This window comes from Geotrypetes seraphini, chromosome 8, assembly GCF_902459505.1.
Source record: "Geotrypetes seraphini chromosome 8, aGeoSer1.1, whole genome shotgun sequence".
NCBI lineage: Eukaryota > Metazoa > Chordata > Amphibia > Gymnophiona > Dermophiidae > Geotrypetes > Geotrypetes seraphini.
The window spans coordinates 62,433,822-62,451,171 of record NC_047091.1 but is presented as its reverse complement, the minus strand read 5'-3'; the positions used below and the strand labels follow the sequence as shown (position 1 = coordinate 62,451,171).

The 17,350-nt window shown below is 48.3% G+C and overlaps 1 protein-coding gene across 12 annotated transcripts in view; it reads right to left on the bottom strand.

The window, feature by feature from the left end:
- RYR1 (ryanodine receptor 1) overlaps positions 1-17,350 on the bottom strand; it is a 314,039-nt gene that overhangs the window by 85,961 nt on the left and 210,728 nt on the right. For all 12 annotated transcript variants that reach the window (XM_033954047.1, XM_033954059.1, XM_033954057.1 and 9 more), the window contains 5 exons: positions 16,300-16,359; positions 14,843-14,977; positions 12,638-12,750; positions 11,687-11,783; positions 10,966-11,072 (listed from right to left, as the gene is read on the bottom strand). In XM_033954047.1, the coding sequence (XP_033809938.1) occupies positions 10,966-11,072; positions 11,687-11,783; positions 12,638-12,750; positions 14,843-14,977; positions 16,300-16,359 (512 nt within the window). The remainder of the gene's footprint in view (positions 1-10,965; positions 11,073-11,686; positions 11,784-12,637; positions 12,751-14,842; positions 14,978-16,299; positions 16,360-17,350) is intronic.

The window sequence follows — 17,350 nt, the reverse complement described above, 5'->3', positions numbered from 1 at the left end:
ACTGTCGATCATGGGAGCACTGGCTCCGGAGCAGAGACCGAGCACAGCAAACTCTCCCACAGAGCCACATAATATCTTTTATCATAGTTGGAAGAGCCCACATACCATTGGCGTTCAAAGGTGGCCATTTCCCGCAATTTGGCATGCCACAGCGCAATGACAGGGGGGGCCTCAGAAATCCAGCTAGAAAGAATTGTTTTCTTAACCACTAGGAAGACATTATAGATGAAGCGCCGCTGGGGGGCTGACAAACCCTGTGCCAGAAGCGGCTTCTGCAACCCCAGTAGTAAGACCCCATAGTCCCACTCCACCGACCGTTGAAGGATAGCCTCCAGCATGGGCAGCACCTCCCTCCAGAGGATAATTTTAGAGCAGTCCAAAAAAGAGTGGAGGTACGTGCCCGGCTGACATTTGCATTTAACACAAGTGGCATCGTCCCAGAGTCCCAAGCTGGCTCCCCGCTGTCGAGTTAAGTAATAGCGGTGCAGGAGTTTAAATTGAGTGTCCTGGTACTCCACAGATTTAGTGAAAGTATAAAGGGTGGTAAAACACTCCTGAAACTGATGCTCATCAATAGATACACCCAAATCACCCTGCCAGGCCTCTCTCACTCTGGAAATCCCATCCGTGGGACTCGAGAGCTTCAATAGTTTATACCAGTGTGAAAGCTTATTCAAAGAAGCCGGGGTGGTGTGAAATTGGGTGTCGAGCCTCCCAGACGCCCATGCTCCCGGATTATGGGTACGTTCCGTCTCCCAGTAATGGCGGACCTGAAAATAGGAAAACAAAAAATGATTGGGGAGGTCCCAGGTCCGCTGAACCTGGGAAAAGGATGGGAAAGTCTGAGGGTCTAACTCAAGCAACTGCGCCATGCTCGTGCAACCCCGAGACGCCCAGCCCTGAAACACGGAAGTCCCCCAGCCCGGCTGAAAGTTGGAGTTACCCAGAAAACGAAGGTAGGGAGACACCGTGGGGCTAAGCCCCTGTCGGCGCTTCCACCAACGCCAGGCCTGCCAGAATGGCCACATAGATTGCAGCTGAACTCTATACCGGTGAGAGGGGTCGGATTGTGAATGGAGCAAATTCATAAACAGAAAAGGGTGAGTCCAACCCTCCACCCATCCCGGCGGAGAGTATCGTTCACAACCCGAGTGCCCTTCATGTATCCAACGCATGAGCGCGGCCACATTGTAGAAACGAATGTCAGGGACATTCAGCCCTCCATCAGACTTATCCAACATCAGTTTCGCCATACTAATTCGCGAAGCCTTGGAGTGCCAAATAAACTTGGAGATAATCGACTTGAATTTGAGTTCTTCTCTACGACGCAACCAAATTGGCATGGTCTGCAATGGATATAACAGTTTCGGAAGCATGACCATTTTGACTAGTGCTATCCTGCCCATCAGGCCCAACGGCAAGTCCTTCCAACGCTGACAGAGCTTGCCTATCTCCTCCAAAGGCCGCAGAACATTCTCCGCATAGAGAACGGAAGACTGTGTGCTTAAGAAAATACCCAGGTACCGCATAGGCGCTGCCTTGGGCTGAATAGCCAAGAGCGCGTGCCACGGCTCCGGTGGGCCCCCAGACAGCAATAAAAGTTCCGACTTAGAGCAGTTAACCTGAAGTCCAGAAAGCAACCCAAAAGCCCTCACCACTGCAAGAGCCCTATCCAGATGAATGGGAGCCTGATCCAAATACAAAAGGATATCGTCCGCGAACAAGCTGATTTTACATTCGTGGCCCCCCACTCTCACCCCCCGGATATGGTCACACCCTCTAATTTTGATGGCTAAGGGCTCCATGGCCAGCAAGAACAATAAAGGGGACAGTGGGCAGCCCTGCCGAGTGCCCTGCTGAAGGCCAAAACGAGCTGTCAAACACCCATTAATTAATAGGCGAGCCTGCGGCTCAACATACAGAGCCTTCACCCAGGCCAGAAAGGAGTCCCGAAATCCGTACTGTTCCAAAGTCCAAAAGAGATATTCCCAGGAGATGCTGTCAAACGCCTTTTCCATGTCCAATCCCGCAATAGCTGATTGTCCCCCCCTCCCCGCATGAGTCCGAATGGCTCCCAACACTTTCATCAAATTCATGGAAGCATAACGGCCTGGAACAAAACCCACCTGGTCGTGGTGAATAAGGTCGGGCAAAACTGCGTTCAGCCTACGCGCTAGGGTGGCTGCCAGCAGCTTAATATCCTGATCTAATAGAGAGATGGGCCGATACGAACTCACCAATGCATGGTTCTTGCCCGGTTTCGGCAATAAGACCACATGAGCAAGGTATCAGGAAACACGCCATCACCCGCGGACACTTCATTATACAGGGCGCACAAGGGCGGAGCCACCAAATCCTGGAGAATCCTATAATATTCTGGACCTAAACGTCAGGGCCTGGTGCTTTCGCCAAGGTAAGGGAGCGGATACTCCGCAATAGTTCCTCTTTCATAAGCGGAGCATTCAAGGCCTGTAGCTGCGAGGGCTCAAGACCCGGAAGACGAAGATCAGAGAAAAAAGAGAGCAAAGCCTCTCGATCCAAGGGACGTGCTTCGTACAGCTTCGAGTAAAAAGAAACAAATTGTTCCTCTATTTGCTGAGCTGTGGTGTACTCGGTATCCCGGGCATCCTTAATGGATGTAATAACTTGCTTCTTTTTAGGTGGGCGCACCAAATTAGCTATAAGTTTCCCAGCCTTGCTCCCCCAGCGATACATTTGGTATCAGTGATAGTACAAAGAAGTCCGCATACGATCATTAAGCAGCCCCTCTATCTGTTCCCTCAGCGACCTAAGTTCTCGTTTGTCGGAGTCAGACATCGACTGAATATGGCGCTGCCTAAGGGTACGCAGTTCACTCGTAAGTTGCAGTATCTTCCCGTCCCGTTCCTTCCTCTTATGGGCCGTGTATGCTATGATATGCCCTCTCATCACCGCTTTAGAGGCATACCAGTACGTACTGGGACTCACATCATTTGTCTGATTAGTCAGTTGATAATCTACCCAGCGCGCTCTAAGGTATTCCCAAAACGCCTTATCCATATATAATTGAGGAGTCAGTTTCCAGGGCGTACCCCTAACCGTAGAGGAAAAAGAAAGGGTCACCACCACGGGAGCATGATCCGAGACAGTGCACTCCAAGATATCCGCTCGTAAAGCCGCAGTAAACAACCGGCGATCTAGAAGAAGGTAATCCAGCATACGTGGTATGAGCATGAGAAAAGAAAGTAAAGTCCCGATCATCGGGATGTAAGGTGCGCCAAATATCCACAATGTCCAAGTGGCCCAGCAGGAAGTTAATCCCCCTTGCAGCGTGATCACGAGGCGTCACTCTGGGAGGTTTACAATCGAAACTGGGATCAGCAATGATATTAAAGTCTCCACCCAAGATAAGGTTATACTCGGTATATTCTGACAATTTAGAGAGGAGTGTAGAGAAGAAGCTGTGGGTGTACACATTCGGAGCATAGATATTGCAGAGCATCAGCCTCTTTCCCCAAAGCTCCCCCAGGACCAGAACAAATCTCCCCTCACGATCGTGAACCAGCTTGTGAAACTGAAAGGGTAAGTGTTTGTGAAGAAGGATCGCGACTCCCTGCCGCCGACCCCCAAAGGAAGAGGAGTACACCTCCCCCACCCAGCTTCTACGTAATTTGGAATGTTCCAACTGAGACATATGAGTCTCCTGGAGAAAGGCTATGTCAGCACTCACTCTACGCAAGGAAGCCAGTACTCTCGATCTCTTTATAGGTGACCGAAGGCCATCGACATTAAGGGTGACCACCTTCAAATCAGCCATTGTCAAAAGGCCAACACATTTGGAAATAAACAGTGGTAGATGACATCCACCCCTTCAGGACCTCCCAGCTAAGTCCCTGGGTAGAAAAGAGATAATTGCCACTCCCCCATCTAAGACCAGGCACACCATACCTGCAGCTCCCCCCTCTGTAGTCAAGCACTCCCCACAAACTCTCCCCCGCCAACACCCACACCCCCCATTCATACACAGTCATACAATCCCAGACATTCCCCTGCAACCCCACCCCACAAAGTTCCATAGCGGTAGCCCCCTCCCCCCAACCCAAAATGCACACTACCCACCCCGCTCGCAAGGGAGTCCCCCCAAACCCCCCTGGATAAGATCCCAACAGAAAGCAGTAAAAGGCCTAAAATCCCAACAACTCTACCAGACAGAAACAATGAGCGAGACCAAGAAAACCGATTAAAACACTATCGGAGTCATGGGCCAGAACCCCACTAAGATAACATCTAAAGAACAGCAAGAAGACCAACTGAGTCAGAGAAAAGTGATAATCAACAATCCAAGTCAGGCAGAAAAGACTGCCGGTCAGGTCCAGGATAGCCGAAGGTCCAGTGCCAGTCCACAAAGCCTGGGCTAGTGCAGGCTATACATAGTAGGAAGACCGCAGCGAGTAGGCGCCGCTGTCCCCCAGGAAGGAATCCAGCAAGCCAGGCGCAGAATCCAGTGGCCAGTATCCCAAAGTGAGGCCAAAGAAGGACCAGCCGGTCAGCAAATGTGATCTGGACCCCAAGAAGCAAGCGGACTTAGAGATTATCCACAAATCGGCGAGCTTCATTCACATCCTGCAGGGTGAAGGATTTACCATCCTTCCAGACACGCAGCTTTGCTGGAAAGGTAAGGGCAAACTGAATGCTTTTGGAATGGAGTATGGTGCAGAAAGGAGACATGAGCTTGCGTTGCGCTGCCACTCGAACAGAGTAATCATTAAAGAGGAGCAGCTTTGCTCCCTGGTAGTCCAGGGGTCCTTTCTTTCGGTACGCCCGCAGAATGGCTTCCTTCTCCCGCCAGCTGTTGTAGCGGGCAATCGCGGTGCGAGGTCTCCTATTCTCCATTTGTTGCGGGGATCCAATGCGATGTGCTCTTTCACAGGCAAAAAGCAAGCCAGATTCTTTCAGCTGCAACTGGTCTGGGAGCCATGTAGAGAAAATATGATAAAGCTCCGCATCCTTAACAGTCTCCGGGAGCCCCACCAGCCTAAGGTTATTCTGGCGGCTCCGGTTCTCCTGCTCATCAAGCTGCTCTTTCAAGTGCTCTGTTTCCTTTTGTAGCACGAAAACTCTAGCATCGAGGCCGCTGCACGTGTCTTCTTGCGCGGCTACCCTCTGTTCCACATCAGTGATTCTGCGGGCATGAGAATCGAATTTCTCATGCATTTCTTCCATGCCCGATTGAAGTTTATTTAATCGGTCCGCCAGCGCTGCTGAAACGGAGCGGGTGATCTCTTGCACCCACTCCCCTGCGGGGACCGTAAAAGTCACGGTCTCGTCCGCCATCTTGGCTGGGGTCAGAGCGGGCCGATCCTTCACTGCTCGCGCCAGTTTTACAGGCATACCAGACCCCCCCCGGTGAGCGTCGGATCCGCTACCTCCTCCACATGGCTCTTCTCTGCTTCTCCACGCCGCTCCGAGTCGTCGGCAGCAGTAAGTAGCCAGATTTAAAGGCCGATTTTTGGGGGATTCGGAGGGAGCTCCACTCGCACGCGACCTCTCAGGCAGGCTGCATCACGTGACCCCCCAGAAATAGCATTTCTAATACATAAAATTATATAACTCAAAAGGGGAAACGGCCACGGAAGAGGTCTTGGGAGGGGCATTCCCAGAAATTAGGCGTGATGTTGTATACTCGGATTTGCACACCTAACAGTAGGCGTGAGTCCTTGCACCCAAATCTGGGTGCAGGAATTCACTCTAAGCACTCTTCTATAAACTTAGTGCTAAAAGACCTTCAACGGCACATAACTTTAGGCGTTATTGACCGAATCAGGGCCTTTAGGACTACATTCCGTTAATGGCACCCTGCCCGAATGTGGTCACCAAAAAAAGAAATGCATTCTGAGCATTGTTCTTTAATTATTCTTTTATTTATTTTTAGTATTTGTATACCACTTACAGCCTATGTGGTTTATATTCAGATACTCAAGCATTTTTCACTCTCTGTCCTGGTGGGCTCACAATCTATCTAATGTACCTGGGGCAACAGGGGATTAAGTGACCTGCTCAGGGTCACAAGGAGCAGCGTGGGTTTGAACCCACAACCTTAGGGTGCTGAGGCTGTAGCTTTAACCACTGCGCCTCTCTAGAAATCAAAATGTAGCAGAAGTGAGCCAAGTATAGGGCAAAGAAGCCATTGTGACATCACTAATGAGGTTGGCTCTTAGGCATTGGTGGAATGAGGCATTATGATGTCACAATATCAGCTCTGGTAATCAGAGGCTGAAACTTCACACCATTTATTTATTCAATTTTCTATACCATTCTCCCAGGAGAGTTCAGAACGGTTTACATGAATTTATTCAGGCATTCAAGCATTTTTCCCTGCCTGTCCCAGTGGTACCTTGGTTAATGAGCATAATTCGTTCCAGAAGCAAGCTCGTAAGCCAAAGCACTCGTATATCAAAGCAAAGTTCCCCATAGGCCATAATGCAAACTCAGAAGAGTTCTACAACCGAATTCTACAACCAAAGTTTGCTATGGTGGTCCAGGGGTGGGTACCTGCCTGTGGGTGCTACAGAAGCATGCGCAGGACCTCTCAACTACCAAGTCAAGCTGGCCGCCACTCCAACAACACGCGCACCATGTACAAGCACAATAAATATGCATGAGATAGATTTGCATCTCAAGGAGGCAGTGCATGCAAATCCATCTCATATATATTCATGGTGGATATCCTGAAAACCTGACCTGGTTCCGGCTCTCGAGGACCGGAAATGCCTACCCCTGGTATGAGCAAATCTGAGCTTCCACCATCTACACGTGAAGCTAGCATGGCGTTGACACTGCCGCAGTGTTATATTGAACATTATGCTAATGATGCTGTTGAAGCAGATGTACTGAGGAATTGCGTTGGAAAACTTGATGCGTACATCACTAAAACCTCTGAAAGAAACGCAGCCCAGAAGAAAATGACACATTTTTTTTTCCCAGTAATTTGCATACAGTACGACATAATGCTTTAGAACAGGGGTGTCCAACCTGCCGCCCCATGAAGTACTTTGTGCAGCCCCGGGCGATGCAGTGTTTTCCTCTGCTGTTCCCAGATGTTTACTGTCTTGCCGGCTCCCTCCTCTGTCTTGCTGCAGCATTTGCGCGTTTGTGCGGCCCCAGGAACATTTTTTTCGGCCAACGCAGCCTAGAGAAGCCAAACGTTTGGACACCCCTTCTTTAGAACATCTTTTAGTGTAGAGTATTAGAATGCAACTCTGGATATAACGGACTCTGGATATAACAGACTGTTGCCAGGACTCTTAAAGTACGTTATAACGAGATTATGCTGCACTACATGTATCTTCAGTGAAGACTCCTGACCCCCATGCCCCCCCCCATGGCCACACCTCTTTCTGAGTAGCACACTATAGAATGTCTGCACACATCTGTACAAAATAGTGCTAAGCAAGATGCGCGCGTAAATCCAAATTGTTGCCAAATCAGCTCCAAAAATGGATCATTAGTGCCCAATGACTGTTACCAATGGGTTTGTTACTCATTTAAATTGCAAGTTTTATGCGCCATTTATAGACTTACCCTGCTAGAGTGTAAATACAAGGGAATAGTCTCAGCAGAGGAGCATTTGTGGGACCAACATGCACGTGCGTAATTTACAGAAAACTGGTGTGCTTAGTTGAAGGAGCCTGGGTGCTCATTTAGATTAGTATTCTATTCTATTAAAGAAACTTGGTGACCAGACGCTGTTCTAGAATTAGCACCAGAGGAGCCCAACCTTCAGTCCAGCTAGTCACAGTTAGTGGCATAGCGAGGGAAGTTGGTGCCCAGGGCGGAAGTACCTCAGCATCACTGCCCCATATGCCCCCCCCCCCCCCCCCGATGCACTCTTCCTTGCCCCCCTGACTTTGATTAGCCCTAGGCACCCATCCCCTGGCTCTGCCCCTCTCTGCTCGTCCCCCCTTGTATCTCCCTCTCTCGTGAGAGTGTACCTCCGGGTCCAGCTCCAGACGTCCAATAGCACCTCCTTCTTCCTTCTTCATTATTCAGTGCAGCCAAACTTCCAGTTTTCATAAAGCCACGGGCAATGGTTCCTACACACTGCCCACAACTGACCCAGAAGCCTTCCCTCTGATACAAAATCCCAGCGTCAGAAGAAAGGCTTTCAGGTTAGCCGTGGGCAGTGGGTAGGAACCACTGCCCGTGGCCTTTTGAAGATTGCCCCAGGTACATTAGATAGAGTGTCAGCCCACAGGGACAGATAGGAAAAAAATGCTTGAGTACCTGAATCTAAACCACTTAGGCTATAAGTGGTATATAAATACTAAATTAAATAAATAAATAAATAAAAATTGTGAGTTTGGCTGTACTGAATAAGAAGGCAGGAGGAGGCAGTACTTGGACATCTGGAGTCAGGCCCAGAGGCAGGTACACTGATGTCTTCGAAGCAGGCAGCACACTGGGCCCTCCTGAATTCTTCGGACATGAGGCACATGCCTACTTGGAAACCTTTATTCCGTCCCTGCCTGTACCTCTTCAAATCTTCACCACCAGTGAAAAGGCTGGAATACCCACTGCTCGTGCAGACTGAGCCTTTCTTATGATGTCACTTCCTGGCCCCGTGAACAGGAAGTGAAATCACAGTGAGGGATGAGGCCAGTGTACAGGACTAGGCCTGCTCACTGCTGGCAAAGATTTGAAGAGGTAGCAGCAAGGGGGGGGGTGCTCTTCAGACACCATCCCAACCCATTGCCTGGGTGGAGGAAAAGAGGATAGGCACTGGTACCCAGTGTTCCCTCTAAGCGGGCGGGTGTTGTGAGCAAACTTTTTTCACCGTGAGCCAAAAATATCGGGCGCCAGCAAGTTATGAGCCAACTCGCCCGATTCTCCTCTCGCCGCCCTGCCATCTGCCGTACGCCTCTTCCGATCGTGCGCTGTGACGAGAAACGTGTGCGCTGCGATGTAATATTTTGTGCGCCAGCGCACGCCAGCGCAGCTTAGCGGGAACACTGGTTCAAATGGTTTTATTTATTTCCCCAAATTTATTTTTGTTATATGCATTGAAAATATTTGATATTGCGTTTAAATCAAAATCTCAATAAACTTGAAACGAGTGCCCGTGAGATTGTGGGAGGGTTAAATACTCAAAACTTAGAAGTTTTTGCTACGCCAGCTTTCTGGTATCTTTACATACAGTGGCGTACCTAGCATATGTAACATCCGGGGCCCATCATTTTTTGGCACCCCCCCCCATCTGTAAGAAAAACATGATTTTTAGTAACAAACCACACGTCACACATGAGTACCTAGGAAAAGGCAGCATCTTACATATTGCAGTGAGCAGTACATCAATACACCCATTGTAAAACTAAACAAGCCAGACCAGCACAGATCAATCCTACACCGTCAATCCTAACAGAAAACCATGTCTTTCGAACACACAGAACACAGAAAACACCTTCGCCTAGTAAGGAATATGTAATCACAAACTAACCCCTCCCTCTTTTACAAAACTGTAGTGTGGATTTTAGCTACGGAGGTAACAGCTCTGATGCTCATAAAATTCTGAGCATCAGAGCTGCTACCGCTAAAAACGCTTCACAGTTTTGTAAAAGGGGGGATAAAATAAAAATACATAGACAAAGGTTAAATTGAACCAGCAAGAAGCTGGACTCTGCATACAATGCTTCACAGAAACAGTGACACATGTCTCCTAAAGCAATAAATAAATAGAAATTTTTTTCTACCTTTGTCTTCTGTGGTTTCTCCTTTCCTCATCTTCTTGTAACTCTCTTCCTTCCATTCACTGTCTGCCGTCTCTCTTCCCCTATATGGCATCTTCTCTCCTTCTATGCCCCTTCCAGAAACTGTATGCCTCCCCCTTCCATCTCTCCTTTCACCCCATTGGTCTGGCATCTCTCTCCTCGCCTTCCCTCTCCCACACCTCTCCTCATAGTCTGGTATCTCCCCTTCCCTGATTCTCTGGCATCTCTCTCCTTTCCTTTTCTTCCATCTTTCGTTCCCCCTCCATGCTCTCACATCTCCCCCTTCCTTTTCCCTTAGACTGGCATACCTTCCTCCTATGCTCCAAGCCCTGGCATCTCCTTTAATTCCCTCCCTCATCTTCCTTCTCCCTCCAGCTGGGTACCGCAACACTCTTCCCTGCAGCTCTGCACTTCCCCACAATTGCCATGCTTCGGTTCCTCTTCTTCCTTCCTTCCTCCCCCCCCCCCCCCGCGGGACCCTGCGGCACCATCAACTCTTACTCCCTCTAATGTCGGCCCTGCAGCTCCAGACTTCCTCGCACCTTCTCCCCTCCCCCTTTGGATCGCTATTATTTTAAATGTTATAGCCGCGGAGCTGTATCCATCAGTGGAGATGTCTAACCTCGGCCTGCCCCGGAACTCTTACTGCAGCAGCCGCCCGTCTAGGCAGGAACAGGAAGTCACTGTTGCAGTAAGAGTTCCGGGGCAGGCCGAGGTTAGACATCTCCACTGATGGATACAGCTCCGCGGCTATAACATTTAAAATAATAGCGATCCAAAGGGGGAGGGGAGAAGGTGCGAGGAAGTCTGGAGCTGCAGGGCCGACATTAGAGGGAGTAAGAGTTGATGGTGCCGCAGGGTCCCGCGGGGGGGGGGGGGGGGGAGGAAGGAAGGAAGAAGAGGAACCGAAGCATGGCAATTGTGGGGAAGTGCAATCCCCCCAATGCGTCCCCTTACCTTACCTCCCCTTACCTTTGCGACGCGTGTGTGCGCTGTGAAGAGAAACTTTGCGCTGCGATGTAATATTTTGTGCGCGCGCGCAGGCCAACGCACCTTAGCGGGAACACTGCTGGTACCCCCACCATATCGGCACCTAGGACAGTCCACCCCTGCTCCCTCACAGTAAGCCCTTGGCAGCACAGATTTAGACAGAAATCATGTGAATCTTTCAACATATGAGCACAGTATTAACAGACCAGTGACCCTAGATTCTCAAACACACCTTTTCTCTGTCAGCGCAGTCCTGCTGAAGTGTAGGATTAGTTGATGCAGGGGATCTGGTTTGGTTTCAGTCTCCTCTTCCTCTTCCTCCTCTGTCTCACTGGACTTCTAAATCCATGGAAAACCAAAAAGGTGGGAAAATGGGGAAGGTGGAATAAGTGAGTTCTCTCAAGAGGGGCATCCGTAAAGAAAGAGAGATCTTTGAGACAATTTAGAAGCCCAAAATTAGATCTGAGATTTCAAGCCTGTCCTCCACAAGCAGTGCTTAGGAATGAAGTTAGAATGGCAAAACCCAAGATTAACATCTCACTGTTTTGCAGTCACAGCTTAAGATATATTGTCTTCCAAGACCCAGGCTTGCATCACAGTGTCAGAACTGGTCATGAACTGAAGAACACACCCTATTTGCGTCTTACTAAAAGTTCAGGTCTCACATGGAGCCAGAAATCCAGGGTCACTGCAAGCTAGTATAGAGAAAAACCATAAGGGTCAGGAGAGGCTGCGTCCCAATGCTTTCTGGGATTTGCAGTGTCTCCCCCTTATTACTAAACTACATATCCCACAATGCTTTCTGGATGAGGGTTATCAAGATTCAAGCAATCTGCTCCAAAATAGGATGGCGCTTAGAGCTTAACTTAGACCCAGAAAGTAGGAGGAAAGATTTTCCCTATTTCACGTTACCTCTCGAGCTACCACATCCAAACCCAGAGCTCAGCACTTACCGATAAATCATCAATCATCTTGTCTTCAAATGCATACTCCTCACTCGTAATCCAACCCTGTTTGTAGCCCTCAAGAAACATGTTACAGGCCCGATGTCTGCCAGAGAGGGAAGAAGGGAGTAAACAGAATCACAGGAAGAAGTGATCATCAATCACTCTGTTTCCATCGCAGGCTTTTCCCTTTCACACTCCTTCCTGTCCCTTGAACTTCTTCTCTCCTTCCCCTAGCATTGCCCACCATTCCCTAAGCTTCTTTAATACAACTACCCTCAATCTCTATTCATTCTTTCCTCCTTCCATCCCCTGGATCTCTCCTTCTCTCCATCAAGTTCCTTTTCTCCCACACTCTTTTCTTCTCCTGTACCCAATTCTTCCCCCTCATACGCCCTTAATCTTCTACCATCCATTTCCTCTTATCAGAGCTTGACCTTCCCTCTTATTTTCTTCCCTTTCACATTCCCTCTCCTTGGAACTCCATCATCCCCTATTCTCTCCTACTTCCTCATCCCTATATTTCCATCTTCATTCTCTCTCCATGTTCTCCCATCTTCTGGAGGTCACCCTCTTTCCCCTTTTATACTACCCACATCATCCTCTGCATTCCCATTCCCCCCTCCCCCAGCTCCTATTCTACACATCCCCTTTCTTTTCCCCTTACATTGCTCTTATGAGTTTCCTCTATCCCCTCAGTTCCTCCCACCCCTCCCCCTCACTTCTCTATCCATCAAGCTCCTCCTTCAGCATCCTTGTCACTTAAATGCTCCCCCTCTATCTCTCCCTCACATCTCTTCCCTTGTTTATTGAAGATTTACTATAAATAAGTTTCTTCTTCCATCTCTCATCCTCTGAGCTTCCCCCTACCACTTCTTCTCTCTCAATTTCCCCATGCCCGAGCTCCCCTCTTCCATCCCCTGAGCTGCTCCTCTCATGCTGTTCCCCTAATTCCCTCACCTGGGCAGGTTGTAAAGAGGCGTCATCCGAAAGCACGCTACTACAGCACGCCTGCGTTGCTTGGATAGAAGCTTGTGCCAGACAGCTTTCTTCGACTTGAAGGGGTGCTCGGTCTGCAGACAAAGACAGCACCAGGGTTCAGAGTTTGCTGCGGAATGCTGCACCAATGCATACAATAAAATGTTCTCCTTATTTATGAAAACCTGGAGAGCCATTTTTTTTTCTCTGCTAGAGGATCTTGTTGAAGAGTTTTGCGACAGATCTGGAATTGCATAATGCCTATGGATGGAATGTTTTCCATGTTCTTCTGTTGGAGCATTCTTTGAATGAAAATCTACCGGAGACAAGTATGGCAAACTCTAAGAATGTCAGAATAGCTACAGAATAATTTAGATTTGGAATTTGTTCCCAAGAAACAGTCTACCTCAGCCTCATTCTTACTTTTCAACTTCAAAATCTTTTTAGGACCCTCAAAATTATGTATCAGTCTTGCCAAAACACTAGAAAAGGTTCAAAGAAGAGCAACCAAGATGATAAAGAGGATGGAACTCCTCTCGTATGAGGAAAGACTAAAATGGTTAGGGCTTTTCAGCTTGAAAAAGAGACAGCTGAGGGAAGCTATGATTGCAGTCTACAAAATCCTGAGTGGAGCAGAACAGGTACAAGTGGATTGATTTTTCACTCCGTCAAAAATTACAAAGACTAGGGGACACTCAATGAAGTTACAGGGAAATACTTTTAAAACCAATAGGAGGAAATATTTTTTCACTCAGAGAATAGTTAAGCTCTGGAACACGTTGCCAGAGAGTGTGGTAAGAAACACTGGATACTGTAGCTGATTTTAAGAAAGGTTTGGACAAGTTCCTGAAGGAAAAGTCCATAGTCTGTTATTGACAAAGACAGGGGGGAAGCCACTGCTTGCCCTAGATTGGTAGTATGGAATGTTGTTACTACTTCAGATTCCGGAATCTTGCTGTTCTATAGGATTCTGAATGGAATGTTGCTACTCCTTGGGTTTTGGCCAGGTACTAGGGAAGACAGGCTACTAGGCTAGATGGACCATTGGTCCGACCCAGAAAGGCTATTCTTATGTTCTTAAGGAATCAACCACTTATGGGGGCTATAGGGCTAAATCAAGATAACATGACAGGTCATGGACCTGATGGGCCGCCGCGGGTGCGGACTGCTGGGCGCGATGGACCTCTGGTCTGACCCAGCGGAGGCAAATTCTTATGTTCTGGCCCTCTACCTCTTTTCCATTACAACAAAAACAATAAAAGATAAATAATCCAAACAAAGGCAGAAGTGCAATGCATTCAAATTTCCATTTGCCCATATTACATAAGTATTACAGGCCACCCCATGTACATTTAGACACATACCCCACCTCCCCCACCCCATCAAAAGTAAAGAGAACACAATTATATGCAGAATTTATCAATACAGGTATCTTTGCCAAAGTCTTTAACCTTTACCCAACCAAGTTTAGCATTAACATGGCGATATGTATTATGTAATATCTACATCAATGTAATACAAGGAAAAATGTTTAAGAGGTCAAATATAATTATGCAAATTGACCACACAAATATAAACCCTAACTAATAGAAGGAAATGAAGAGTCAACGTTGGATAAGTTCCTACTGGAACAGAACATACGCAAGTAAGGCTAGACTCAAACAGGGCACTGGACTGCTGGGCAAGATGGACCACTGGTCTGACCAGCAGCGGCAAATCTTATGTTCTTATTTAATAGGCTACAGTCAATATATCAATGATCCTTGGAGATCATGTCAACCCCCCCCCCCCCCACAACTGTCTAGGGACAACAGGCAAAATTCATCTCACCATCTTCAAGTCATAGATCAGTTAAAGATCCATTAACAGACTCTCCAAATGCTTCTCAGACCATGAACAGAGACCTTCCCCCCCATCCCCGCACTATATCTGCAACAGGAAGAGCTCATTCTCACTAGCTCCTTGTGAGAGAGCATTGCATGGACCATCAGAGACATTCCCAAGCCACGTAAGGCCATGGAAAGAGCTCTCGGGATGCTTCAGGTGACACAGAAACGTGGGAATTGTGGAGCATGATGGCCCCACGCCACGTAGGGTCACCGACAGCTCTGCTCACCAAACACTGAAGGCAACCCTCAACAGAGATTCTCCCAGCAACATGCAGACCACAGACAGACTGCTGCTCACCAGCTCCAAGTGAAAGAGAACTGCGGACACTTCTTGCACGCGCTTCACTATCTTATCAGGATTATTGGAGTCTTCAGCCTTCCCGGACATCTCCTTGTACAAAGCCATCTGCCAGCGCATGGATGAGTTCTCACACTACAAGAAAAAGTCAGACAGTTACTGATTCCGTCATACTCAGCAGTGCTCGAGTGTCACAGCCTGTACATAGGCCCCCCCCCTCCCCCTGCATCATGCCCTCCCCATAGTGCAGCACTGAGGCGTCATAGGCAGCACCCTTGCGGTATCCTGGAGATATTCACCCCACTGGTGATTTGAGTTCACTGAACCATAAAAGTTGGGTGTCCCAGCACAGCTAATGCTATTTTTGGAAAATCAGACTTTTTTTGGGGGGGGGGGAGAGTTTAGGGTGTTTCTTGTGCAGATTACATCTCAATGCCTGATTTTATCATCTGCAGTAAAAGATTCAACTCTCTTGTGTCTTCCCAAGCTCCGAGATGCAGTGCTCACCTTCCTTTTCTCCCCCAAATGTTCCATGCTGTGGCCTCCTCTCCCCATCCCTATGTGTCCCCAGTCTGGGTGTCTTCCTCCATCATCTCCGCTCCCACAGCTGTGTCCACGTTCCCTGCAGCTTTAGGCCGTCTTCTCCCCTCCTCCCATGGGTTCCATGGCCTTTCCTCTTCTCCCATGCCTCCTGCTCAACATTTTCATGCTATATCCCCCCCTTCCCAAGGGTATAAGGCACCCTTGGTTAGGGTCTTTTTAGAGGATTGTCTGGGTGGCTAGAGGGATTTCCATAACCCGGCACTTTCTCCGGGTTTTGGAAGGCCCCGAGCTCAGAGATGCATCTGGAGGGCCTCTGAGTCCTGACCTTGGGGGAAGAAGAGACGAGGGTTGTGTGGGAACGGGGCTGGAATGGGGCGGGGCTGGGGCAGAACGGTGTGGGGCCACGTGTCCTCTTTTTTCATTAAGAAATCTGGTAACCCTACCCTTGGTGAACCTTCAGTCTTGCACCCCTTCCCCCCCCAGTTTTCAGGTCACTAGACCCCACTTTCCTAAGATTCTAATAATTAAATGAAACAATCATGACCACACCCACACACCATCCTTCTAGAATAATCTTCTAAAAATGCAGAATTGGATATTAGGCATCCACACAAACACTCACCCATATACATACATCATAAAGATAATTTCTATCAGCCATTTACCCGGAGAAATAGGTTATTGAAAATTGTGTGTCTTTCCCTGTGCTTAAAACTGCAAATTGATGGTTCTTTGATTTTCTGTGGTTATCAGAAGCTATTACTGTATTTTGCTTTGAGAGCAGCTGTTCTTTACCGCTTCACAGAAGATGCTGCCCTAAGCAATTCTCTACTTTGTCCAATAATTTAACTGGCCCATCACCACCTTATCTTGCCTCCCAGGGCTCCATGCCTCCCTCCTTCCCAAACACCTACCTTCCCCTGCAGGTGTAGGTTCTTGAAGAGAAATTCTTGCACTTCTTCATCAGTATCTTTCTGTTGGGGGGGGGGGGGGGAGGGGAAACCACAAAAAAACACATTTAGAAAGAAAAGGGCACCAGCTTTGCGGGGTAGTTTAAGGACCCCGTCTTTGGAGGATTAGTCCTTTAGCACAATGTTTCCCGAGTCAGTCCTTGAGTACCCTCTTACCAGGATATCCACGTGAGAGATTTGCATACCATGGGAGTGTGCGGCACAGCGGTTAGAGCTACGGCCTCAGCACCCTGAGGTTGTGGGTTCAAATCCCACGCTCTCCTTGTGACCCTGGGCAAGTCACTTAATCCCCCCCCCATTGTCCCAGGCACATTAGGTAGAGTGTGAGCCCGCCGGGACAGATAGGGAAAAATGCTTGAGCACCTGAATGTAAACCAGATAGGCTGTAAGTGGTATATAAACACTGAAATAAATAAATGGAGGCAGGGTATGCAAATTTATCTCAAGCATATTCACTGTGGGTCTCTTGAAAACCTAACTGTCTAGACTGAAAACCTTGCTCTAAAGGGAAGCCTAGAGTGGCTCTTTGCGGAGCCTCTTTCAACCCCCCTCATGACATTAGCTGGCTATCAATCCTGGGGGGACAGCAGAGCTCATGCAGATGATGCTGGAAAGACATCTGCTTGGCCCCTCAGCAGCTGGAGCCCATGTATGGGGGCACTTCCTACAGGTCACCATTATGTACCCTTGTTAATTATTACTGCATCCAGTCACAGGGTAAAATCTCTTGGCCTCTTAACAAGCAATGTTTCTCTTGTTTACACCCTTTGGTGATATAAGGGAATTTTTTTTATCTTTTATAACAGAAGATGTGAGAATGAGACAAGAACATGGTAGCAGAGCTCTTTTTCCCATGAAGCCATGGGTTGTTTGGGTTTTTTTTGAAGGGGGGTAACTTCCACTGCAAGCACTAGGAAGTGCATAATGGATTATTTTTACATCACTACTGCATCCCTGAAAGCCCCCGACACCCTGGCATTCTTTCTATCCTTCC